At 38.9% G+C, this 21,265-nt stretch overlaps 1 protein-coding gene across 3 annotated transcripts in view; it reads left to right on the top strand.

Moving 5' to 3' along the window:
* Positions 1 to 19,826, top strand: part of syt14a (synaptotagmin XIVa) — a 43,313-nt gene extending 23,487 nt beyond the window's left edge. Inside the window, exons 8-9 of one of the 3 annotated variants that reach the window (XM_057859908.1) lie at positions 4,748 to 4,825; positions 12,013 to 19,826. In XM_057859908.1, the coding sequence (XP_057715891.1) occupies positions 4,748 to 4,825; positions 12,013 to 12,326 (392 nt within the window). In that variant the 3' untranslated portion in view covers positions 12,327 to 19,826. The remainder of the gene's footprint in view (positions 1 to 4,747; positions 4,826 to 12,012) is intronic. The other 2 variants (XM_057859909.1, XM_057859910.1) reach the window with 2 other exon arrangements.
* The last annotated feature ends 1,439 nt before the right edge of the window (positions 19,827 to 21,265 follow it).

Here is a 21,265-nt window from a genome sequence, read left to right as displayed (position 1 = left end):
CATTTTTTTATCATAGTCTGCTATTAGTGTTGCACCGATACTGTTACTAGTTTCGGTATCAGTACAGAAACGGCACTAAAATAATATCATCGGTATCAGGGAGTAATGAGAAATAATGTGCTGATACTGCGCAGTATGTACTCTCCAAGGTCTAGTTTCTACCCACCAGTCGCGGACAAGCCGCGCTTGTCACTCTTCCCAATCTAAATGGATTATCACGAGTAGACGTCCAATACATTGGAAGTTGTTCATTCGCTGCCACTTCTGCCACTACTAATTGATTGCATGTCATATCAATGGCAGACAATGAGAAAGTAGCAGATGCTTAACATTAACAAAATAATGTCTTAAAAATCGGTTGAGAAATAAACTAGTTAGAATTTAATTTTAATGTCAATGCATCACCTTCTATGGGAATGTCGCCCCCACCAACATAGCCTTAGGGCAGTCATGTTGGTATGGGTGATGAAAGGTCTTCTGCTATGAATTAAAAATAGGTTATCATTAGTACAGCTTATCACAAAAGTGACTACACCCCTCGCATTTCTGCAGATATTTAAGTATATCTTTTTTGTACAGTCTTCAGAAGAGGCTTCCCCCTGGGGTGACATCCATGCACACCAATTTGATGTAGAGTGCGGCGTATGGTCTGAGCATTAACAGGCTGACTCCCCGACTCTTCAATCTCCGCAGCAATGCTGACAGCACTCCTGTAACGAGTCACATGACATTTTGGAGGGAAAATGACAAGCAGTACTCAATTTGGACATTTAGGGATGTACGTATTTACTAAGGGGTGTACTCACTTTTTCCCTCCATTATGACTTCGAACGAACTGTTACCGTAGATACAGAGTCAGCCTATTTTTAATAGATGGATTGACTTAACCTTTGTATTGTGTTAGGGAGAATTGACCCGTTTGCAAATGTTCGTATGCAAAAATCAATGGTACAGTGCTGGCCAAAAGTACTGGTACCCCTGCAATTTTTTTTTTTTTTTTAACTTCTGGATCATCCTCTTGCCGTCGTGCTGCGGGATTTTGCTGTTGTGTTGCGAGCCTTTTGCATTCATGCTGCGAGCTATTTGCTGTTGTGCTGCGAGCCATTTGCTGTCGTGTTGCGAGCCACTTACTATCGTGCTGCGAGCCATTTGCTGTCGTGTTGTGGCAATCGGGGTTCGTGCTTTTGCCAATTTGCAATCGCGCTTTAGGAATTGGGGGTCGTGTTGTGGCAGTTTGCATTCGTGCTTTTTTTCTTTTGCAAAGCGTTTGCAATTGGGGTTCATGCTTTTTTCTATTTGCAAAGTGTTTGGACTTTGCATTTCGCCTGACACCTCTCAGCCACCGTAGTTACTTCCCATAGCAAAAATTTGCTACTCATCTATTGCTCAATCCCGTCTCATGAGACGAATTTGATCATCTCAAATTTATCTAATTCTCTGCTTATTTGTTTCTGAGTTTGTGCTCTTAAGGCAGGGGTGGGCAAACCGTTCCTCAAGGGCCGCAGTGGGCCCTGGTCTTTGTTACAACTGATCAAGCACAGGCAGTTTAACCAATAATAGATCCGGGGAAACAAGAAGCACCTGATTGCAATCAACTGATTGCACTTGTATGACTCCAGATTGGTGAAAAGGTTTACTCTTTATAGGTTACAACGAAAACCCGCACCCACTGCGGCCCTTTGTGGAATAGTTTGCCCACCCCTGTCCTAAGGGTACCCTTAGGAGCAAATGATGAGTCAAAATGAGCAAAGACATCTTTGAGACAAAGGAGATAGATTTGAGAAGAGAAATTCTCTTAATTGAAAATGGATTTATACTTGAAGAGCACCTTTCAGGCACTCAAAGCACTTCGACACTACAGTATATCCTTATCTACCTGCTGGGGACACAGCAATATGGGTTTCAGTGTCTTGCTCAAGGATACTTAGATGAATTTATCAGGACGGAGAGTTGAACTCCCAACCTCTGGGTTGGGGAACAACTTCTATACCACTGAGCCACGCACGGATACAGATGCAATGTATTCACTGAGACGTGGCACATCCATGGAAAGCAACTTCAGAAAGAGCGTGTAGCAGCGATGAAACAAATTTATTTTGGTTCATTTAATAATTTATATATTTCTTTGATACTTCAAAAAACACTTCCAAATCGCAGACATGTTGCCTGTGAGCCAGTAGTTTTAGCGAGACATCGTCAGCCAGCGTGTTGCCTGTTTTGATTATGTCATCAAACAAGAGGACTGAGGTTCTTCACACTATTTCGTGGTAATCTTTTGGTCTTCGAAATCAAAAACTAATAATGCATTTGTATCGGCAGATAGTTTTAGGCGACGAATTTTCAGTCACATCTCTAATTTTTACATCGAACAAGATGAACCAGATGTTATTTAATTATTTGACCAATTATAATATTTTCTCGGATTTTGGCATGAGATGAATTCAGATGTGACTAGACATGTCAGAGCAGACACTACTCTTACAATGAAAGATTCTTCAAACCCCAAAATGAGCAATTGGTGACTGGAAGGAGATCAAATTGAGAAATATTTGTGACTGGCACAATATAGGGTTGCTTGGCGAGATCAGTAAAAGAGGCAGCTTTGAGGCAAGTTTAAGAAATAAATACTTTGCTCATCCATATCTTTTACTGAGACATTACTGAGATCGTGACTCCAAGTAAGGATAATTGAGACGAGTATTGAGTATTTGAGTATTGAGAATTGAGTAAAATTGAGACGCATTTGAGATCGACACAAGTACTCATAGTTGTCTCTTGGTGAGATCTTGAAAGAGAGACATGAGACAAGGGAGACAACTGTGAGACCTTCTTGAAAAATTGTGCCAGTAGAAATATTCTCAAGACCTCCTCATGTAATGCTCACTCTGAGACTTACTTCTCACGAGACAAATTTGAGAAAACTGAGAAAACCACTCTGGTCTCGATTATTGCTGATTCACTTCTCAGAGAGGTAAATGAGACGTGAACAAGATCTATCTTCAGTTTTGCTTTGCTATGAGTTGCCTGTGGCACATAACAGGTGGTGGCAATAACAAAATCACACTTGCAGCCAGTTAAATGGATTAAAGTTGACTCAACCTCTGCCCTGTGACTTTGTGTGTACCACATTGAGCATGGAGAAAAGAAAGAAGACCAAAGAACTGTCGTAGGACTTGAGAAGCAAATTTGTGTGGAAGCGCGGGCAATCTCAAGGCTACAAGTCCATCTCCAAAGACCTGAATGTTCCTGTGTCTACTGTGCGCAGTTTCATCAATAAGTGTAAAGCCCATGGCATTGTGGCTAACCTCCCTAGATGTGGACGGAAAAGAAAAATTGATGAGAGATTTCAACAAAAGATTGTGCGGATGGTGGATAAAGAACCTCGAATAACATCCAAACAAGTTCAAGCTGTCCTGCAGTCCGAGGGTACAGCTGTGTCAACTTGTACTATCCGTCGGTGTCTGAGTGAAAAGGGACTCTATGTTAGGATACCCAGGAAGACCCCACGTTTGACCCAGAGACATAAAAAAAGCCAGGCTGGAGTTTGCCAAAACTTACCTGTGAAGGCCAAAAACATTTTTGAAGAATGTTCTTTGGTCAGATGAGACAAAAGTAGGGTTTTTGGGAAAGGGCATCAACATAGAGTTTACAAGAAAAAAAGAAAAGAAAAGAATGCGGTTCCCACAGTCAAACATGGCGGAGGTTCCCTGATGTTTTGGGGTTGCTTTGCTGCCTCGGGCACTGGACTGCTTGACCGTGTGCATGGCATTATGAACTCTGAAGACTACCAACAAATTTTGCAGCATAATGTAGGGCCCAGTGTGAGGAAGCTGGGTCTCCCTCAGAGGTCATGGGTCTTCCAGCAGGACAATGACCCAAAACACACTTCAAAAAGCACTAGAATATGGTTTAAGAGAGAGCACTGGGGACTTCTAAAGTGGCCAGCAATGAGTCCAGACCTGAATCCCTTAGAACACCTGTGGAGAGATCTGAAAATGACTGTTTAGAGAAGGCACTCTCGCATCTCAGAGACCTGGAGCAGTTGGCCAAAGAAGAATGGTTTAAAATTCCAGTACAGCATTGTAAGAACCTCATTGCTGGATACCGGAAACGGTTGTTCGCATTTATTTTGTCTACAGGTTGTGCTACCAATTATTACGCTGAGGGTGCCAATACTTTTGTCTGGAGTTTTGTGTAAAATAATAATGAATATTTTTTTCATTCTCTTTTGTGTTTTTTTCATTGCAAGCAAAATAAATGAAGATGTTACTACCGAAGCATTTGTAATTGCAATCACTTTCTGGGAGAAATTGAGCATTATCTGACAGAATTGCAGGGGTGCCAATACTTTTGGACAGCACTGTACTTTTGATATACCCAAAGCGGTCAATCTTGACCTAAAAATAATACACTGCAAAGGTTTAGTATTTTCAGGCCAAGTTAATTTACAGGTCAAATTTAATTCACAACCAAAAATATGGGCTGATTTGTAACAGAAGACAAGGGTTGAGACTATTGTCTAAATTTGGGTCCTTCCTTTCCCGAGATGTCTCGAGTCTGTTTTACATAATTTTCTTACTGGTTTCCACAGTCAATTTAAGGTGTTTAAGCAGCATGTTCAATCTGATCCTCTTATGAATGTTGTCATTGTTGACAGTTTTTCTTCCCTTGCATCTTCTGCCTTTGCCCAAAATTCTGTGATCCTATGTCACCCATTTGACACCTTGGTTTGCTGTTTTTCTTACTGCTGCCCAACCCTTGTTGTCAGATGGGCTGTTCTGTTGTCTAAAACACTTGATAGGTGGACAGGTTTATATTATCAGAGGTGAGTGATGATCACTACTTCAAATTACACGCTTTTCAATGTTTTTATATGCCTTCATGGATGGAGATAACAAAGCAAGTAATGGATTCGATAAGTGCTGAGTCTATATTTTAAAAACCTTTAGACTTCACTTCAATTTTTACCCACTCATCCATGAAGACAACAGTCGACTCTAAATTTTAGTGTTTTCTTGCATGTGGCTACCTCCATCACCTGGTATGTTATCTTTTTCTTTCATCATGCCTGAATAGCTTGACTATTTTCACTAAGATATTTAACCAACACAAAAGTGTCCAATACAGCTTGCTTGATGATTGAGGCTTAACTGTGTAGTTAAATGTGTAGTACATGTGTACATGTTCCCTGGCTGAAGTTGTATTATTTATCAGTTGTGCCTACAGCGCACAAAATACAGGACTTTGTAGTGCTAACTATATGACTCTATTTTACTTGTCTATTGTCATCATCACCATAAATAGTCCTGTTCCTGTTGTGCACATTTTGGCCAACAGATATCTTAACAGATAACAGATTTGCACTGACTTGCTACATTGATGGGATTCCATATGCTATAGTATTAACACCAATCTATAGGGTGCGTTTGTAAAGCAGTACATGCTGAAAATTACGATATTTTCTCACATTTAGCGCCACACAGTGTTTAAAATGTGGTGTAAAATTTTTGGAGTCACTTTTTTTTTTTTTTTGCACATTTAAAACATTTAGCAAACTAAATATTTTTTTAATAAGAAGTTTTGGTCCTGATTGTTTAAATCCAAAACTAAATATTTAATTTAAATCTTAAATGTTTGTCCCTCATCCTAAATGTTAAATCTGGAAACGGTTGGAACTAAATATTTAGCTTAATATGCAAATTCACATGACTGGAGACCGGAAGTAACAAAATAAAAGCTGGTGCACACAAAATGCTCTTTAAATAGTTTCTCCTAAATGTGTATTTTAGCTATATATTGTTATAATCACAATGACTCATGTCCAAGAGCCGACCGACTGCCACTGTTGAGTAGGTTTTATTCATTTTTAATCATTGTAAACAGACAGTCTGAGTTGCTCCAGACTCTAAAAAGTGACTCTAAAAATTTTAAACCATTTTAAACACTGTGTGGCGCTAAATGTGAGATAATGATGTCGTAATTTTTAGCATCTACTGCTTTACAAAAGGCGCCCCATACCAATCTTACTTAAGATGTCCCTGTCTGCACTCAAAAGTTAGTCAATTGCTTCCCTCTGCCAACCATATGTGCGTAATGCATGCAAGACAATTGAAAATAGCAGCACATACTGTATAATCCACACAGAATACAGACAACACAAATTGTTCCAATATCATTTTGATTTCAATTCAAAAATAGCGTAAGTGATGGAAAAGGTAATAATAATTGTTGTATAGGTTTCACCAAATATTTAAAATTGTATTATATTGTGGCATATTGATATCGCAATGTAAAATGGCCCATATCATGATAGCTTTTTTTTTTTCCTTCTCATATCACAAAGCACTATATTGTAGTGTTTAAGTAGAACATTAATGATAAAAATGAGAATTGAGAAGCTGTGGCATTGTATTGTTCGTACAGTATGTTCCTGAATAACAACGTTAGAATTTCGTGTAGTTTTCATTTTAAATTTAGGAAATAATAGTCACATCTGGCAAAGGAGGGGAAAAAATACCTTTGTGCAAAATTGTTATGCTTGACTTGATTGACTGTGTGTTTTACAAAAATGGAGGCAGCAGGGTGAATGATGCACACCAATTTCAATGTTCCTAGAAAAAAACAAAAAAAGAATTCAAAACACTAGCATGCCTGCATGTCAAGTTAATCAGTAGTTGCAGCCCCTCTCGTTCTGCAACAATACCAAAGTGCCTTGCATCACTGCTATTGACCACTTAAGACATCTACGGCTCTTTCAGAGCCCATTCAGCAGCTGTCGAAAAAGAAATCAAGGCTATTTTTTTCCACTGTACTTTATGTCAAAGAGAGCAACTGAATATTTCAAGGCTGTGAGCGAGACATTGGAAGGCAGCTGGCACTCGACACCATGAAAGCCAGAGCTATTCATTCCATTGACTCCCTCCTACACACTGAGTGCAATATACTGTATTATTATTGAGGAATAAAGTTTCAGACGAGGGGGACCACATGCTCAGAGCCATTTTGATTATCTAATTTGCGTTTGCCCTACCTCATTTTCCTTTATTGAAATCTGTGATTCCACTACACTTTAAAAGTCAACACACGCTAGGCCTGCACAATATCTCGTTTGAACATCGCCATCACAATGTGGCATGCACAATAGTCCCATCGCAGGACATGCGAATGTTTTATCTTATTTTTCTACTGTGAACTTTTGTTTTGCTTCATAAAAGCAGCAATTGTGCAGAGACATGGCTTCCTGGATACCTTTTATATACACCATCATCATTCACAGATAAACCCCCATAGCCTGGATTAAACATTATTATATGAATATTAGGGATGTCCCGATCGCATACTTTTGCACCCGAGTCCGAGTCACCTGATTTTGAGAATCTGCTGCTACCGTTATCCGATACCAAAAAAAAGTTGTTTTTTGTTTTGACGCTCACGCTGCCGAGAACAGGCTCCCACCTACACAATGAGTGTGTTGCTACACTAAACTTCAGACTCTGTACAAAGATTAACGATGATTATCACATTTCTGCCGTTGATCGTAGAGCAGTCGGGGCATCTATGGCCAGATCAATGCTACAAACCTGACAATCATCGTTCGCTTCAAGTACCAAACACCAACTGCACTGGTGACCAAGAAAAAACAGTTTGGTCGCTCTGCCTAGCAGGAGCGAGAGAGAGAGGCAGTACAAGCATGAAGCATAAAAATACTTTTCAATTAAAAACACGATCCTTACCACCCAATTCCGATACTCTGAAAAAGGCACGATCAGCCCGATTTCCGATCACCTGATCAGATCGGGACATCTCTAATGAATATGATGTGGTCATAGCGAGTCAACCAAAGTCTTCCCAAACAGAGCTATTCAAGTCATCCGGTGAAAATTCTTCTGGTTTTAATATCCCAATAATTATCGCAATTGATCTCAAACCCCCAAAAAGCCACAATGTCAGTTTTTTCCAATATCGTTTAGCCCTAAAACATGGCAAATGGCAAAATTAATAAATTTGTTACTGGTAGACCCTTTGAACTGATGAACAGCGCTTTCAGACCTCCCAGTTCAAAGGGTTTGGATGTCTATCGCCGTCAAAGGCAGACAATGAGTTGACTAACACATTTTGACAACAAAGCATACAACACATATTAATTTATTGCACATTTTTTGCAGTACACTTATTTAACATGCCATTATCATGATGGTCAATTTTTCCATTAGTGCAATCCGATATGACTATATCACCAAAACTTTCCATGTCTATCGTTATCATCACCATAAATGCACCTGTTCCTACACTGAACATTTTCGCCAGCAGTTAGCGCTCAATTTGCTGACTTGCTACATTCATTCCATATGCTATAGTAGTACCACCAATTGGCCTCAAGATATCCCTATCTTCACTCTATATTTCAACACCCCCCCCCCCCCCCCCCCCGGCAAACGTCCGTGAGTAATGCATGCAAGACAATTGAAAATAGCAACACTTACGATACACAGAGTTTACCCAATACCAATACTAATTAGTTTATTATTCATTATATTATATTATATTATATTATATTATATTATATTATATTATATTATATTATATTATATTATATTATATTATATTATATTATAACTTTATATCCAGCAGTCTTAAAAGTCAAAACCACTAGTCACAAATATTTGTAGACAGATATTTTTTCATTTGAGGAAAAATCTGTATGCTACTCTGCTGCTTCTGTTTACACGCTATAGTTTTAGGTTGCAGCAGTCATTGATGCATTTAACTCATTGCCTACCAGGGGCGGACTGGTAATCTGTGGGTTCTGGAGGATCACAGAACGGCCGGTGCCCTGGACGGCCGGCGGCCGCCATTCATTATACATCACTGTTTTTATCCCCCCTATCCTCTGATTAACTACAGTTCGCATCCAATCCGACAGGTGGCAGCAATGCGCCTAGCACTGCCAATCTGATAGAAGAACGAAGAAAGCACAGAAGAGTAGCCTTCATTGGATCCTTGTGGAAGCAAAATAGCAACATGCGTCAATACGAATGGTGGTGGCAAAAAAAGAAAAGAGAAGGGTGGCGCTGAGAAGGTTAGGGAGAAAAAATTAAAGAAACTGGAGAGCGAAGCATTAAAATGTCATAAATTGACAAATATTTTCGCAAGCTGCAACGGCCACGTCGGGTAACAAGTCAACAGCCCAGCCCCCGGCGATGCTGAGTGTGGGAGCGGCAGCCGCTTTGACGTGCAACCGGTGCAGGGAGAGAGAAAAGAAGAGGGAGGGGGGTAACGATATGGAACTTCCCCAGACAAACGCAGAGAAAGTAAGTAGTGATGAAGAGGGTTACTTGCTCGGTATACTGGCAGTTATCCACCAGGTAGCTACGTTTTAAATGAAATAAATGACAATTAAAGGGTTAGTGCCAGCTAGCCCATGTACCCGTTTGCAATCGTGTCAAGTTACAGTATGCTAGTCCTACTAGCACTCTCCTAAGAAAAATATTTTAGCTGTAAAACAACGTATGCACACGCAGCAGCAATATTAATTCAGAAGAAATATAACAAAATATTAATAAACTTTACTTTAAAGTTTAGGTAGTTAAATTGATGTTATATATATTAATCATTTATATATCGTTTTGTTTTAAGGTTAATACTTTCCAATGAAGGTTATGTATACAGGATTTGTCTTGAAATGTTTATTGTATTTTCATTGAAATTTATTATTTGTATGGCAAGATTAATTATGGCAAGGCAAATTTATTTATATAGCACAATTCAACACAAGGCAATTCAAAGTGCTTTACATCACATGAAGACCATAAAAATCACATTTAAATCAACACAACAGGGGTCTCTAAACCGGTCCTCAAGGGACGCTGTGGGGCCTGGTTTTTGTTTCAACCGATCGAGTACCGACAGTTTAACCAAAGAAGTTTCTGCTAAAATAAGCAGCACCTGACTGCAATCAACTGATTACACTTGTAAGACACCAGATTGGTGGATACGTGTTGTCTTGTTTTGTTGGAATGAAATCCCTCGCCCGCTGCGGCCCTATGTGTAATAGTTTGGAGACCACTGAATTATGGCATAAACAATGAAGTCATTTTATAGACAGAGATATATTATAATCAATTGGATACATAAAACTTGCTTTGAAAAATAAATTCTTTCATTTGTTTATTCAGGTTGATCATAGAGCTAGTACAGAAAATGAATCAAACTCCAGTTCAGCCTTGCAGTACTTTGAGCGCCTCAAGTCAGACAGTCACAGTCTAGACACATTTTCTTCATTTTTTCTCAAAGTGCACGAAATTGATGCATTTTACAATAAAATGTGTAAAAAAAAAAAATTTTTTTTTTTAAATCCCCGGGGGGGCATGCCCCCGAACCCCCTAGGGGGTCGGTGTTTCCCTTCGTATAGCAATTCTTGTGGGCTGGGCTGAGTCAAAGTCCAGGGCTGCTTTTTAGTCCCAGTCCGCCCCTGTTGCCTACTATTGTCAAACAACAAACGTCCAATTCATTTAAACTGGCTGTGAATCCTCATGTTTCAGTGACTTCCCAGACTGGGAACATCTGTTCGTTCGCCTATCCCACTCAAAATAGATTGGACGTCTAGTGCCGTCAATTGCAGCCAATGAGTTAACATTTGTGACATTTTTTCCTTTTTAATATCAATGAAAAAAAGTGAGGGGGAGGCTATCGTAATTGAATAATTTTTCACCCAATGTTTTAAAATATATCGTAGCATACAGATACCGTGATATAAAATGACTTATACCATGACATTTTTTCCTTATTGCACAACACTATCGTCAATGAAAGCTAATGAGTTAAATATCTAATAGGACTGTGTTCAGAAATAACTCATTAACTAACTCGTATCACTCATATCATTATTTAAAGTACCTCTGATTAAAGTTTCAGCTGCTTTACTAGGTTTTTCCAGATATTTTTTTCTTTCTAGCAGACACCGGTGACGATATTTTGAACTTTTCATTCACTATACCTTGTCTAATGTCACAATGCCAACTGAAGAAAATAGCCCCTGAGCATTCTGCGACCGCTTTAGATATGGTGTTGTTCTGGTGATGAGAAGAACTGTGTTTGCACCAAAATAGTTGGAATTAATATTTAGTTGCCCACATTTTCAATTTTGGTTTTAAATTAGCAAAATATCCTAAACACTTTTTGAGCAGAAGAGATCAGCTTTTTCTCTTTTTGCTATTATAATGTAAAATAAAATGTTAGCAGAATACTGGTCATGGAAGTTGAAAGCTTTGCAAGACATGTACTGCATTCTTCTTCTGTATTAATGTGTAATCTACCCAGATTTTCAGGTTCTCGTCTTCATGTACAATTTTTCTACAAATTGATAGCTACCACTTGGCTTGCTCATGTATTATGCAAAATAATGTCACACAAGCCAACGACGTAATCCACCTACCACGTGACCCATTTATGGGGCCACTGTTCCTACGCAGAGTCATAGTCACTAATCTAGTCGTCTTTTAATCACTAATTATTATCTGAAGAAGATGGTCATCCTCAACCTGTAAGCCGACATACAGCATTAATAATTTTATATACTCTAGTCTTGATCATTAAACGTATGTTCAGGTTAGAAACCGTTGCATAGCAACAAGACGGGCAAGAACAAGAAGAAAAGCTTTTGTGCCCTTTAATTTCTTGTCTTTGTTGTGAGGAGAAACACTTTGCATTTGAGCTGGAGGAAACATCCTACATGGTAGTGATTTTTGGTATAAACTGCCAGGGCGTAAAATTTAATGCAGGAACAGGTACAGGTAAAGTAAAATTCCATTCACGCAATTGAGGGACATAATAATTTAGCGCGAATGACCAAATGTCAAAGCTCGTGTTTCAGTCCCATTGACGGCGCTAGACGTCCAATCCATTTTCACTGGAAGGGGCGATGAATTAATCATCAGTAAGATTTTGTTTGGTTTACACCAATCAAGTCTGCTTCTAATTATGCACTTCTTTATTTCTCTACAATTTGTTCAGACACATACGTTAAGCTGACCTTACTGAACTCCATGGGCCACGAGATGTCCAAGTGTAAAACATCTATCTGTCGAGGCCAACCCAACCCGACCTACAAAGAGACGTTTGTCTTCCAGGTTGCCCTTTTCCAGCTATCTGATGTAACGCTCATTCTTTCCGTTTACAACAAGCGCAGTATGAAACGAAAGGAGATGATTGGCTGGATATCTCTTGGCCTCAACAGCTCCGGAGAGGAAGAGCTCACCCACTGGACAATGATGAAAGAGTCCAGAGGACAGCAGGTTTGCCGCTGGCACAGTCTTTTAGAATCCTAACTGCACCACAAATGTCAGGAAGAATATGAGCACTAAATTTTAAACTCTGTTGATGGTGACAGTTAAGATTATTTTCTTCAGTACCAGGGAGTTGATGATCAACCTGAAAGAGCTACTACTCATGTTACAATTTCAGTTATATTAATTGTAAGCAATTGCAATTGTTTCCCCTAAGTATTAACAATTACAACGTAATTCTCACTTGAATTAGTGCAGGCACATCACCAAACACAGGACCCCCTGACATGCAAACAAAATACTTATGTCATAGATACTGAAGTAATTTTATGATCTTAAGTTTCCATCCCTGATTGCTCAATGAAATACTCAGTAGAAGTGAACATAGTTGTCTTCAAATACTTTGAGTTAGTCCATAATTACAATGAAGTGTACAGCTTCTTTTTTTAGTAATGACAACTCAAGGTCAACTCTGGTGCTATGCGGTTGCTTTGCTGCAAATACAATCTCTTGCCTTATGGCTTTGTCCTTCTGTATATTTCTGTAAAAGAAGCAAAATCATAAACTTTTTTTGTTGCGTGATTACTGACTGTGACTGAGTACAGTATTCCACTCAAACGATCCTAACACACCACTTCCCCATACCATGTACAGATAACTGGAAACTTTCAAATAATCTAAAAAAGCTTGCTTTGTGCAGTGTTTACAAAGTGTGTACTGTATGCGGTTGAAAATGTGTTGAAATTTACGAGAAAGTGAGAAACAATTTTTGATATTTGTGTTCTTGATGTTTTTATATTTGTAACCATTATCCAGAAAACTATTAGTGTTGCACAGGTTTCGGTACCGATATACTGCACTAAAATGACGTCATCGGTATTTGGGAGTACTGAAAAATAACATGCCCATGCTGCGCAATACATAGTCTTCAAGATCTATTTTTCAACCACCGGTCGCCCCACCCAAGACGGTGGCCAGCTATGCTCACGGCCATAAAAAAGGCCATGGCGTACCGCAAGCAACACGTCACTTCCGCTCATTAATATTCATGACGTTAGCTACCTTTGCTAAGTGTTACGTCCGCGAATACGGAAATAAGGTTGGACCAAGCAACAGACAACAAGCGGGGATGGCGTACAAGGGTTTATTAATCATAAACGAAAAAACAACACACGATTGTGGAAAGGTAGAACAAACAAAAAGGGTCAGTGACAGTAGGTCGACGGGGCTCAATAATACAAGGGTTTATTAAGCACTCACGAAAAACAACACGCGATTGCGGAAAGGCAGAAAAAACAAAAAGGGTCCGTGACAGTAGGTTGACGGGGCTCAATAATACAACTCGAGGGTAACTAAGACAATAGGCAGAGAGCCGGCAAAAACAAATACTCAAATACCTGCACAAGGTCGAGATTCAACGGAGGGCAGAACACAAACAAAATCCTAGGCAGGGAATACGCGAAAGTAGCGAGGCTATAGTGCGAGAATCAAATGGCGATCAGCAGGCAATATCTCGACAGCTTTCTTCGGGATCAGCCGTGCTTAAATGCTGTGTTGATGAGCCTGGATTGAGTGCAGGTGCGACGTCTGGAACGCCCCCACAATGAGCTCTGTAACAAAACAATCTTACCAACAGCAGAACGTGACACTAAGGGAAGACACGCCACCGTTTGTCCCCAATAGGAAATGAATGGAAATCGTGTACGACGGAGATGTTTACAAAGCTAAACCTACCAATTCTCTCCGAAAATGATGTCCCTGGTGCCAAATTCACTTGCTAAGATGTGGAAGTACATAAAAATGTTCAGTTTAAGAGGTGGCTTGAGTGTCGAGGGCTAAAAAAGAAGAAGAAGAGAAAAAAAACGAGCCGAACTTAGCATAGCCTTAGCTTTTTTATCGACGCCTTTTTCTTACGCGACTGACAATGACATTCTCCTGTTCCAACAAGCTATCCTTTACCACCAGCCCCTTTTTTTCCTATATATTATATCGTCTGGTTGTCCTACGTCTTTGACCGTTCTTGGGGGTAATTTATATTTTGTGTAGCGATCACAATAGCTATTCAGTGACAGCCAACAAACACTTTAAATTTTTTCAACGATAACAAATCTTAATTCTATAACTTATTTACACTTCCCCCTTACTAAAGTTTTTTTTTTTTTTTACAACAGAAAAGGTAACAGTGGCAGTTAGATACCATTTTAATTCTTTTCAGGTCATTCGTTGTCAGACAGAAGCCGCACGGCACAACGTCACGCTAAAAAATAAGTTAAAAATATCAAAATGGCTTACCTCTTTGTCCTCTGAAAGACCATGCCAACCCAACAAAATGTTTACTGCATATGAAATATGAATGGCTTCACCCTGGCTTCACCTTGCTGGCGTTAACTTAAAACGTCCGCGGAGGTTGATTAATTCTTCACATTTTTTTTATGAAGAAAACATCCTTCGTATGACGCAATGTCTAGAGTCGTTTCTATAAGTTCCTAAAAAGCGATGTGTGATCAGCATGTTCGTTTTTGAAAGACTACCGGAGAAAAGTAGCAGAATTAACATGGTTTCTAGCGAGGGTGGGTCTATAATGTCCCACTTCTGCTTTACTTCCGCTTTATGATGCAACGTCACGGTCTAAAAATTGCATGCGTGCAGTACGCCATTGGATGTCTAGCGCCCTCAATGGCAGCCAATGAGTTAAGCCATGTCTGAGCAAGCCATGATATAATTACTTTGCATTCAAGTGAGTGTGCAGAAAATTAGGATTACAATAAAAAATAAAATACAGATTACAAAAACAATTTGTATCGGTACAGTATTGGCCTATACAACACAGCCAATAAATGGGATCGGTGCAACACTAAATACTATAACCCACTTTTTGACTGTTGCTGTCCTCCTATATCTATTTTTGTACCACATATAACAGGAAGGAAAATGTCTTACAACAGTTATTAATGAATCTTTTATGAATTCATTCTGTTATGCAGTGCTGCTGTCATTTATCTGATAATATTTATATAATTTATTAATGCGTCTTTTATGGAGAACCGTTTAATTTTTTGGGAGCTTGTCTAGTCATTAAGGCTTCGTGTCGTCGGTTCTCTCAATAAACAGAAGCACAGCCAGAGCAGATCGCTACACCAGAAGCACACTGTGTTAAAAATGACTTGGCATAAAACTGAATGTAACTATTTACAGTGCTGGCCAAAAGTATTGGCACCCCTGCAATTTTGTCAGATAATGCTCAATTTCTCCCAGAAAATGATTGCACTTACAAATGCTGTGGTAGTATTATCTTCATTAATTTTGCTTGGAATGAAAAAAAACAAAAAAGGAGGAAAAAATCATTATCATTTTACATAAAACTAAAAAAAATGGTCCGGCCCAAAGTATTGGCACCATTTGAAAAATCATGTGATGCTTCTCCAATTTGTGTAATTAACAGCACCTGTTATTTACCTGTCGCACATAACAGGTGGTGGCCATAATTAAATCACACTTGCAGCCAGTTAAAATGGATTCAAGTGGACTAAACCTCTGTCCTGTGTCCTTGTGTGTACCACATTGAGCATGGAGAAAAGAAAGAAGACCAAAGAACTGTCTGAGGACTTGAAAAACAAAATTGTGAAGAAGCATGGGCAATATCAAGGCTACAAATCCATCTCCAAAGACCTGAATGTTCCCGTTTCTACCGTGCGCAGTGTCATCAATAAGTGTAAAGCCCATGGCACTGTGGCTAACCTCCCTAGATGTGGACGGAAAAGAAAAATTGAAGAGAGATTTCAACGAAAGATTGTGCGGATGGTGGACAAAGAACCTCGACTAACATCCAAACAAGTTCAAGCTGTCCTGCATTCCAAGGGTACAACTGGGTCAAGTTCAAGCTGTCCTGCAGTCCGAGGGTACAACAGTGTCTGTTGGCGTCTGAATGAAAAGGGACTCTATGGTAGGAGACCCAAGAAGACGCACTTCTGAGCCAGATACATAAAAAAGCTAGGCTGGAGTTTGCCAAAACTTACCTGAGAAAGCCAAAAACGTTTTGAAAGAATGTTCTCAGGTCAGATGAGACAAAAGTAGAGCTTTCTGGGAAAAGGCATCAACATAGAGTTTTCAGGGAAAAAAACTAGGCCTTCAAAGAAAAGAACACGGTCCCCACAGTCAAACATGGCGGAGGTTCCCTGATGTTTTGGGGTTGCTTTGCTACCTCTGGCACTGGAGCGCATGACCGTGTGCATGGCATTATGAAGTCTGAAGACTACCAACAAATTTTGCAGCATAATGTAGGGCCCAGTGTGAGAAAGCTGGGTCTCCCTCACATGTCTTGGGTATTCTAGCAGGACAATGACCCAAAACGCATTCTGAAAAGCACTAGAAAAGTGTTTGAGAGAAAGCACTGTAGACTTTAAAGTGGCCAGCAATGAGTCCAGACTTGAGAAGACCCGTGTAGAGATCTGAAAATGGCAGTTTGGAGAAGGCCCCCTTAAAATCTCAGAGACCTGGAGCAGTTGGCCAAAGAAGATAGGTCCTCCACCTCCATACACTTTTCTGTCCCCCCCGCTTGCCTCAGCACCATAGGGAGTAGGGCATTGTGAGAAACTCAGTGATGGATACTGGAAGCGGTTGTTCACAGTTATTTTGTCTAAAGGTTGTGCTACGTATTAGGCTCAGTGTGCCAATACTTTTGTCCCGCCCATTTTTGGAGTTTTGTGTGAAATGATAGTGATTTCATTTTTTTTTTTTTTTCATTCTCTTTTGTTTCTTTTCATTGCAAGCAAAATAAATGAAGATATAACTACCAAAGCATTTGTAATTAAAATCATTTCCTGGGAGAAATTGAGCAGTATCTGACAGAATTGCAGGGGTGCCAATACGATTGGCCAGCACTGTACTTTGATAAAAGACCCAATAGCAGTCATTGGCAGTAACTATAAAGAATGTTAATGTATAATTAATGGTGCATTCCAATGATCAGGAATACAGTTTTCCTAAAAGTCGTAATTGTTTCAAAAATAATCAAAACCAAAATGCATGCTTCTGTTTTTGCACCTTTTATATGAGCTTCACTCTGCCCAAAGATTCATAATCCCTGTACTTGAATGTAACCAAGGACTGGCTCCTTGTTCTAAAACCTCTGTATTTACGATACATTCATAAAGGTCTAACTTGATACAGGGGGAAGAAAAGGTGTGAGAACCTTTTGGAAATTCTTAAATGTCTGTATTTACTGCTATAATATGGTCTCCATCAAAATAAAAAAACAAGAATAAACTGAGTCTGCTGAAATTACAATATCACACAATGTTTTTTTTTTTTTCTAATATGTAGAACATGAAAAAATACACTGGACAGGGAGGAAAATGTGTGTGAACTCTTGTATTGAATAACCTGTTGCCCCTCCTTTGGGAGCATTCTCACCAATCCTACATCAGCACACCCACCAGGATGAATTTTGGAGTATCTTCCTTGACAAGATTGTTGCAGTTCAGTTGCTGGGATGTCTGTTGTGAATAGGTCTCTTGTGGTCAGGCCAATTTCAATGGTTCACTTAATTTATTCTCCCTGTACTTTGAACATTTGTTTCCTTTATAAATGTGTAATATATGTGCCGTAATAGTTTCAGTAGCCTGATTTTTTTGCCGTGGGTTTTTGATGATCAGAACACTTTTTTTCTGATTATTTCATACAAAAATTTTTAAAAATTCACAAACGTTTCCCATCTATTACATTACATACAGTTGAAGTTGAAAGTTAACATACACTGTGCAAAAACACACATTTGATTTCTTGTCACACTGTCTGAAGTCAAATTATTATCAAAATATTATTTTCTTCGACGTCAAAAGTTTACATCCACAAATGGTACCATGTCTTTAAAAAACATGGAGGGAGTTTAAGAGAGATGAAGACATCATGCTTTAAGGCTCCGGATAGATTAACTGACAACATGTGCGTTAATTGCTGGCACATTTGGGAATGTATTTAAGGCCACACCTCATTTAAAAAAATAATAATCATTTCAGTAACCCTGACGGACCTGAAACAGGAGAGGTTTACGTAATCGGATTTGACTTCAGACAGTGAGACAAAAAAAATGTGTGTTTTTGCACAGCGACCCAAAAACAATGAAATGTGTGTTTTTGAACAGTGTATGTAAACTTCCGGCTTCAACTGTATGTTGACAATCATGCGCCTACCTTCTGCAGAGTATTCTGAAGTTATGTAAATTGCATAAGGGAAAAGATGTTACCATCATTCTCTTTTGTTGTCTGTGGTCTTCCGGGTTGTTTATTGAAGAGCTCACAAGGGCTTTCTTTGTTTTTTATTTTTATTTTTTATTTTTTTTAATGTCCTCCTTTGCATTACTTGTATTATTGTGGGGCAGCATGGCTCAGTGGTGGAGTAGTTGTTCCCCAACTCAGAGATTGTGGGTTCAATCCACTATCTTGGTGACCATGTTAAAGTTTCCTAAACAATATACTGAACCCCATGCTGCTCCTGATACTGCATCATCTGGAGGTGAATGAGGGAATTGTGCCAAAAGGCTTTGAGTACCTTGAAGGTAGAAAAGCACTACAAGTGTTTAGCCCATTTGCAATACACACAAAAATACTGTGGTGATTTAAACTAGCAGTTTGTCAGCGCTACTTGTATCGTATTGATACCTATCACCACTAAAATAATGTCATTTGGATGGGGACCATTAAGACAAAACTTGCCAATGCTGTGCAATCTGTACTTTTCGAGATCCAGTTTCCAATGGCTGCTCATACTGCTCAAGATGGCCTTCAGCTACAAACACAACTGTAAAAAAAAAAAGCATTTGTTGCCATTCCCCAAATGATAGGCGTCCAATCATCCTTCTGCTTTTACTTGAATGAGTTTATTATTCTTAGACGCCCAAGCCATTTGAAGCGGAATGGTGGCAGAAAAGGAGTGATGTCTAGTGATGTCAATGGCAGCCAATGAGTTAAGAAGGATTTCACCAAGCCATGATAGCAATGCCTTTACAGTCAATTGAGTATTCAGTAATTCAGTATTAAAGGGGGGTCCGAACATGGTATCGGTACAGTATCGACATCAGCCAATACCACACAGACAGGTGTCCCGATTGATATCAGGATCCAAAAAATGGTATCTATGCAACAATAATGGTGTGTAGAGTCAAAACTGTATTTTAAAAAAAGGATGATGGACAAGGTGAATATTAGTCTTATTGCAAAGATCGAAATTCACAGCAATTTGTTGAAACAATGCTCTACTACTAGACAATCCATGCATCGCTTCTGTAATAATAAAAGACCTGGCAAAAGAGTTATTTCATAAACCCACTATGTTCATGTTACCAACGTTTTTGAACTACATTTGTTTTGATTGCTCTCATCATCTATACCTTTGCTGCAGGAGGGTATCGGTGCCTTATTGTGTTTTTTTTTTGTTTTGTTTCTTTCTTTCTTTTTTTACACAGCAACCTGAGATTTAGTGTCTTAATGTATTTGTACCAGTATATATACTGCACATTTGTCTGCTGTTTTTGATGGCTGTGATTTGTAAAAAAAAAAAAATAATAATAATAATAATAAATGAATAAATAATAATAATTACATTAAATAAGAATAAATGTCTATAAAATTGCTGGGAAAAACGTGTGTGTTAGCAGATTTCATGAGAGCTTGTCGTTTTTCTGCTCCTGCATGCCAAGGAAAGTAGATCACTTCTTTGAAAAAGTCTTATACTGCATCACCACCAAGCAGCCAAGAGGTGGAGCAGCCATTTCGGTGTACTCCGTTGACTATCTATGCTTCACTCATTTAATCTATTTTACACAATGAAAGCAGACGTTTGTTCTATGCCGAAATTATTTAATTGAAAGTCAATATTTGACCATTTGGCAATTTAAAATCTTTCACTTATGTTTTTGCTTTTAAGTTGATGCTAAATCAAGTTGAGAAAGTTGATCAACTCATTCACTGGCACTGGCAATGGTGCGCAAATGTGTGCTAAAGTAAAGCGCTTTGGGCATTGTGACATCGTAGAAAAATGCGCTATAGACGTACTTAACATTTACATCAAATCCATTTGAACTGGGCATTCAGTGATCATGTGTCACTGCCATTGACTGGGAAGTTCCCAGTCAAAATGGATTGGATGTATATTGCAGTCGATGAATTAAAATACATAGTAAAATAAATAATAATAAAATAATGAAATACATATCAAATCTTGTCTATATAAAACGAGTTTATTTAATTATTTGTGAGACCATGATCGAAATCTGGGATTATTTACAATTTTATATGTATGTCATTTTTTTTTTTTTGACCGCTCCTGTTATATTAAACCAATTTCTTTATGATTTTCTCAAACAAAAAAAAAGGCCTTCACAATCAACTTTCTATTAGTCAGGTAAAAGAGAGGGACACAAAATTAGGGTACAGTATTTGCTTTTTATTTTTACATTACACAGCATAACACAGAATAGGGCTCTTGAGGGAAGAAATACTAGAAAGCCAGTTTCAGTGGCAGCTTGCAGAATCAAGGGGGAAATGCGTAACAGATGAGAGGCGCTTCCTCCCATCTTTTTTTTTTTCCGGGCATATCCCTGTAACTGTACATAAAAAACATACCATATACTCTAAACTACCATAATACTCTAAGTTTGCTTTCACATTAGCACTGTTTGGTCCGTTTTAAACGGACCAGAGTTATTTTTCTCAGATAGTCCGCTTTGCTTTGTAAATGTGAACTCGCATCCAAACTCTAGTTCGGACCAAACAACCGAATTCTGGTTCACTCAAAAATCGTGAGTCTCGGCTGCTTTAAGCGCACCCTTCTTCACTTGTGAATGCAACCGGAGCAGGGCGCGCTTTTGCTGCTTTATGTGCAGCATCACAGCGTGGAGCTGCGATGCTCCAGGCATTGACTGTACACGCAGGGCATCCTTGCAAGTGGAAGTACAGCACGGATGCTATTAAAAATCAACAATG

The sequence above is a fragment of the Corythoichthys intestinalis genome, chromosome 15, assembly GCF_030265065.1.
Source record: "Corythoichthys intestinalis isolate RoL2023-P3 chromosome 15, ASM3026506v1, whole genome shotgun sequence".
NCBI lineage: Eukaryota > Metazoa > Chordata > Actinopteri > Syngnathiformes > Syngnathidae > Corythoichthys > Corythoichthys intestinalis.
Note: the sequence above shows the minus strand (reverse complement) of the source record. Positions and strands in the feature narration are given on the sequence as shown.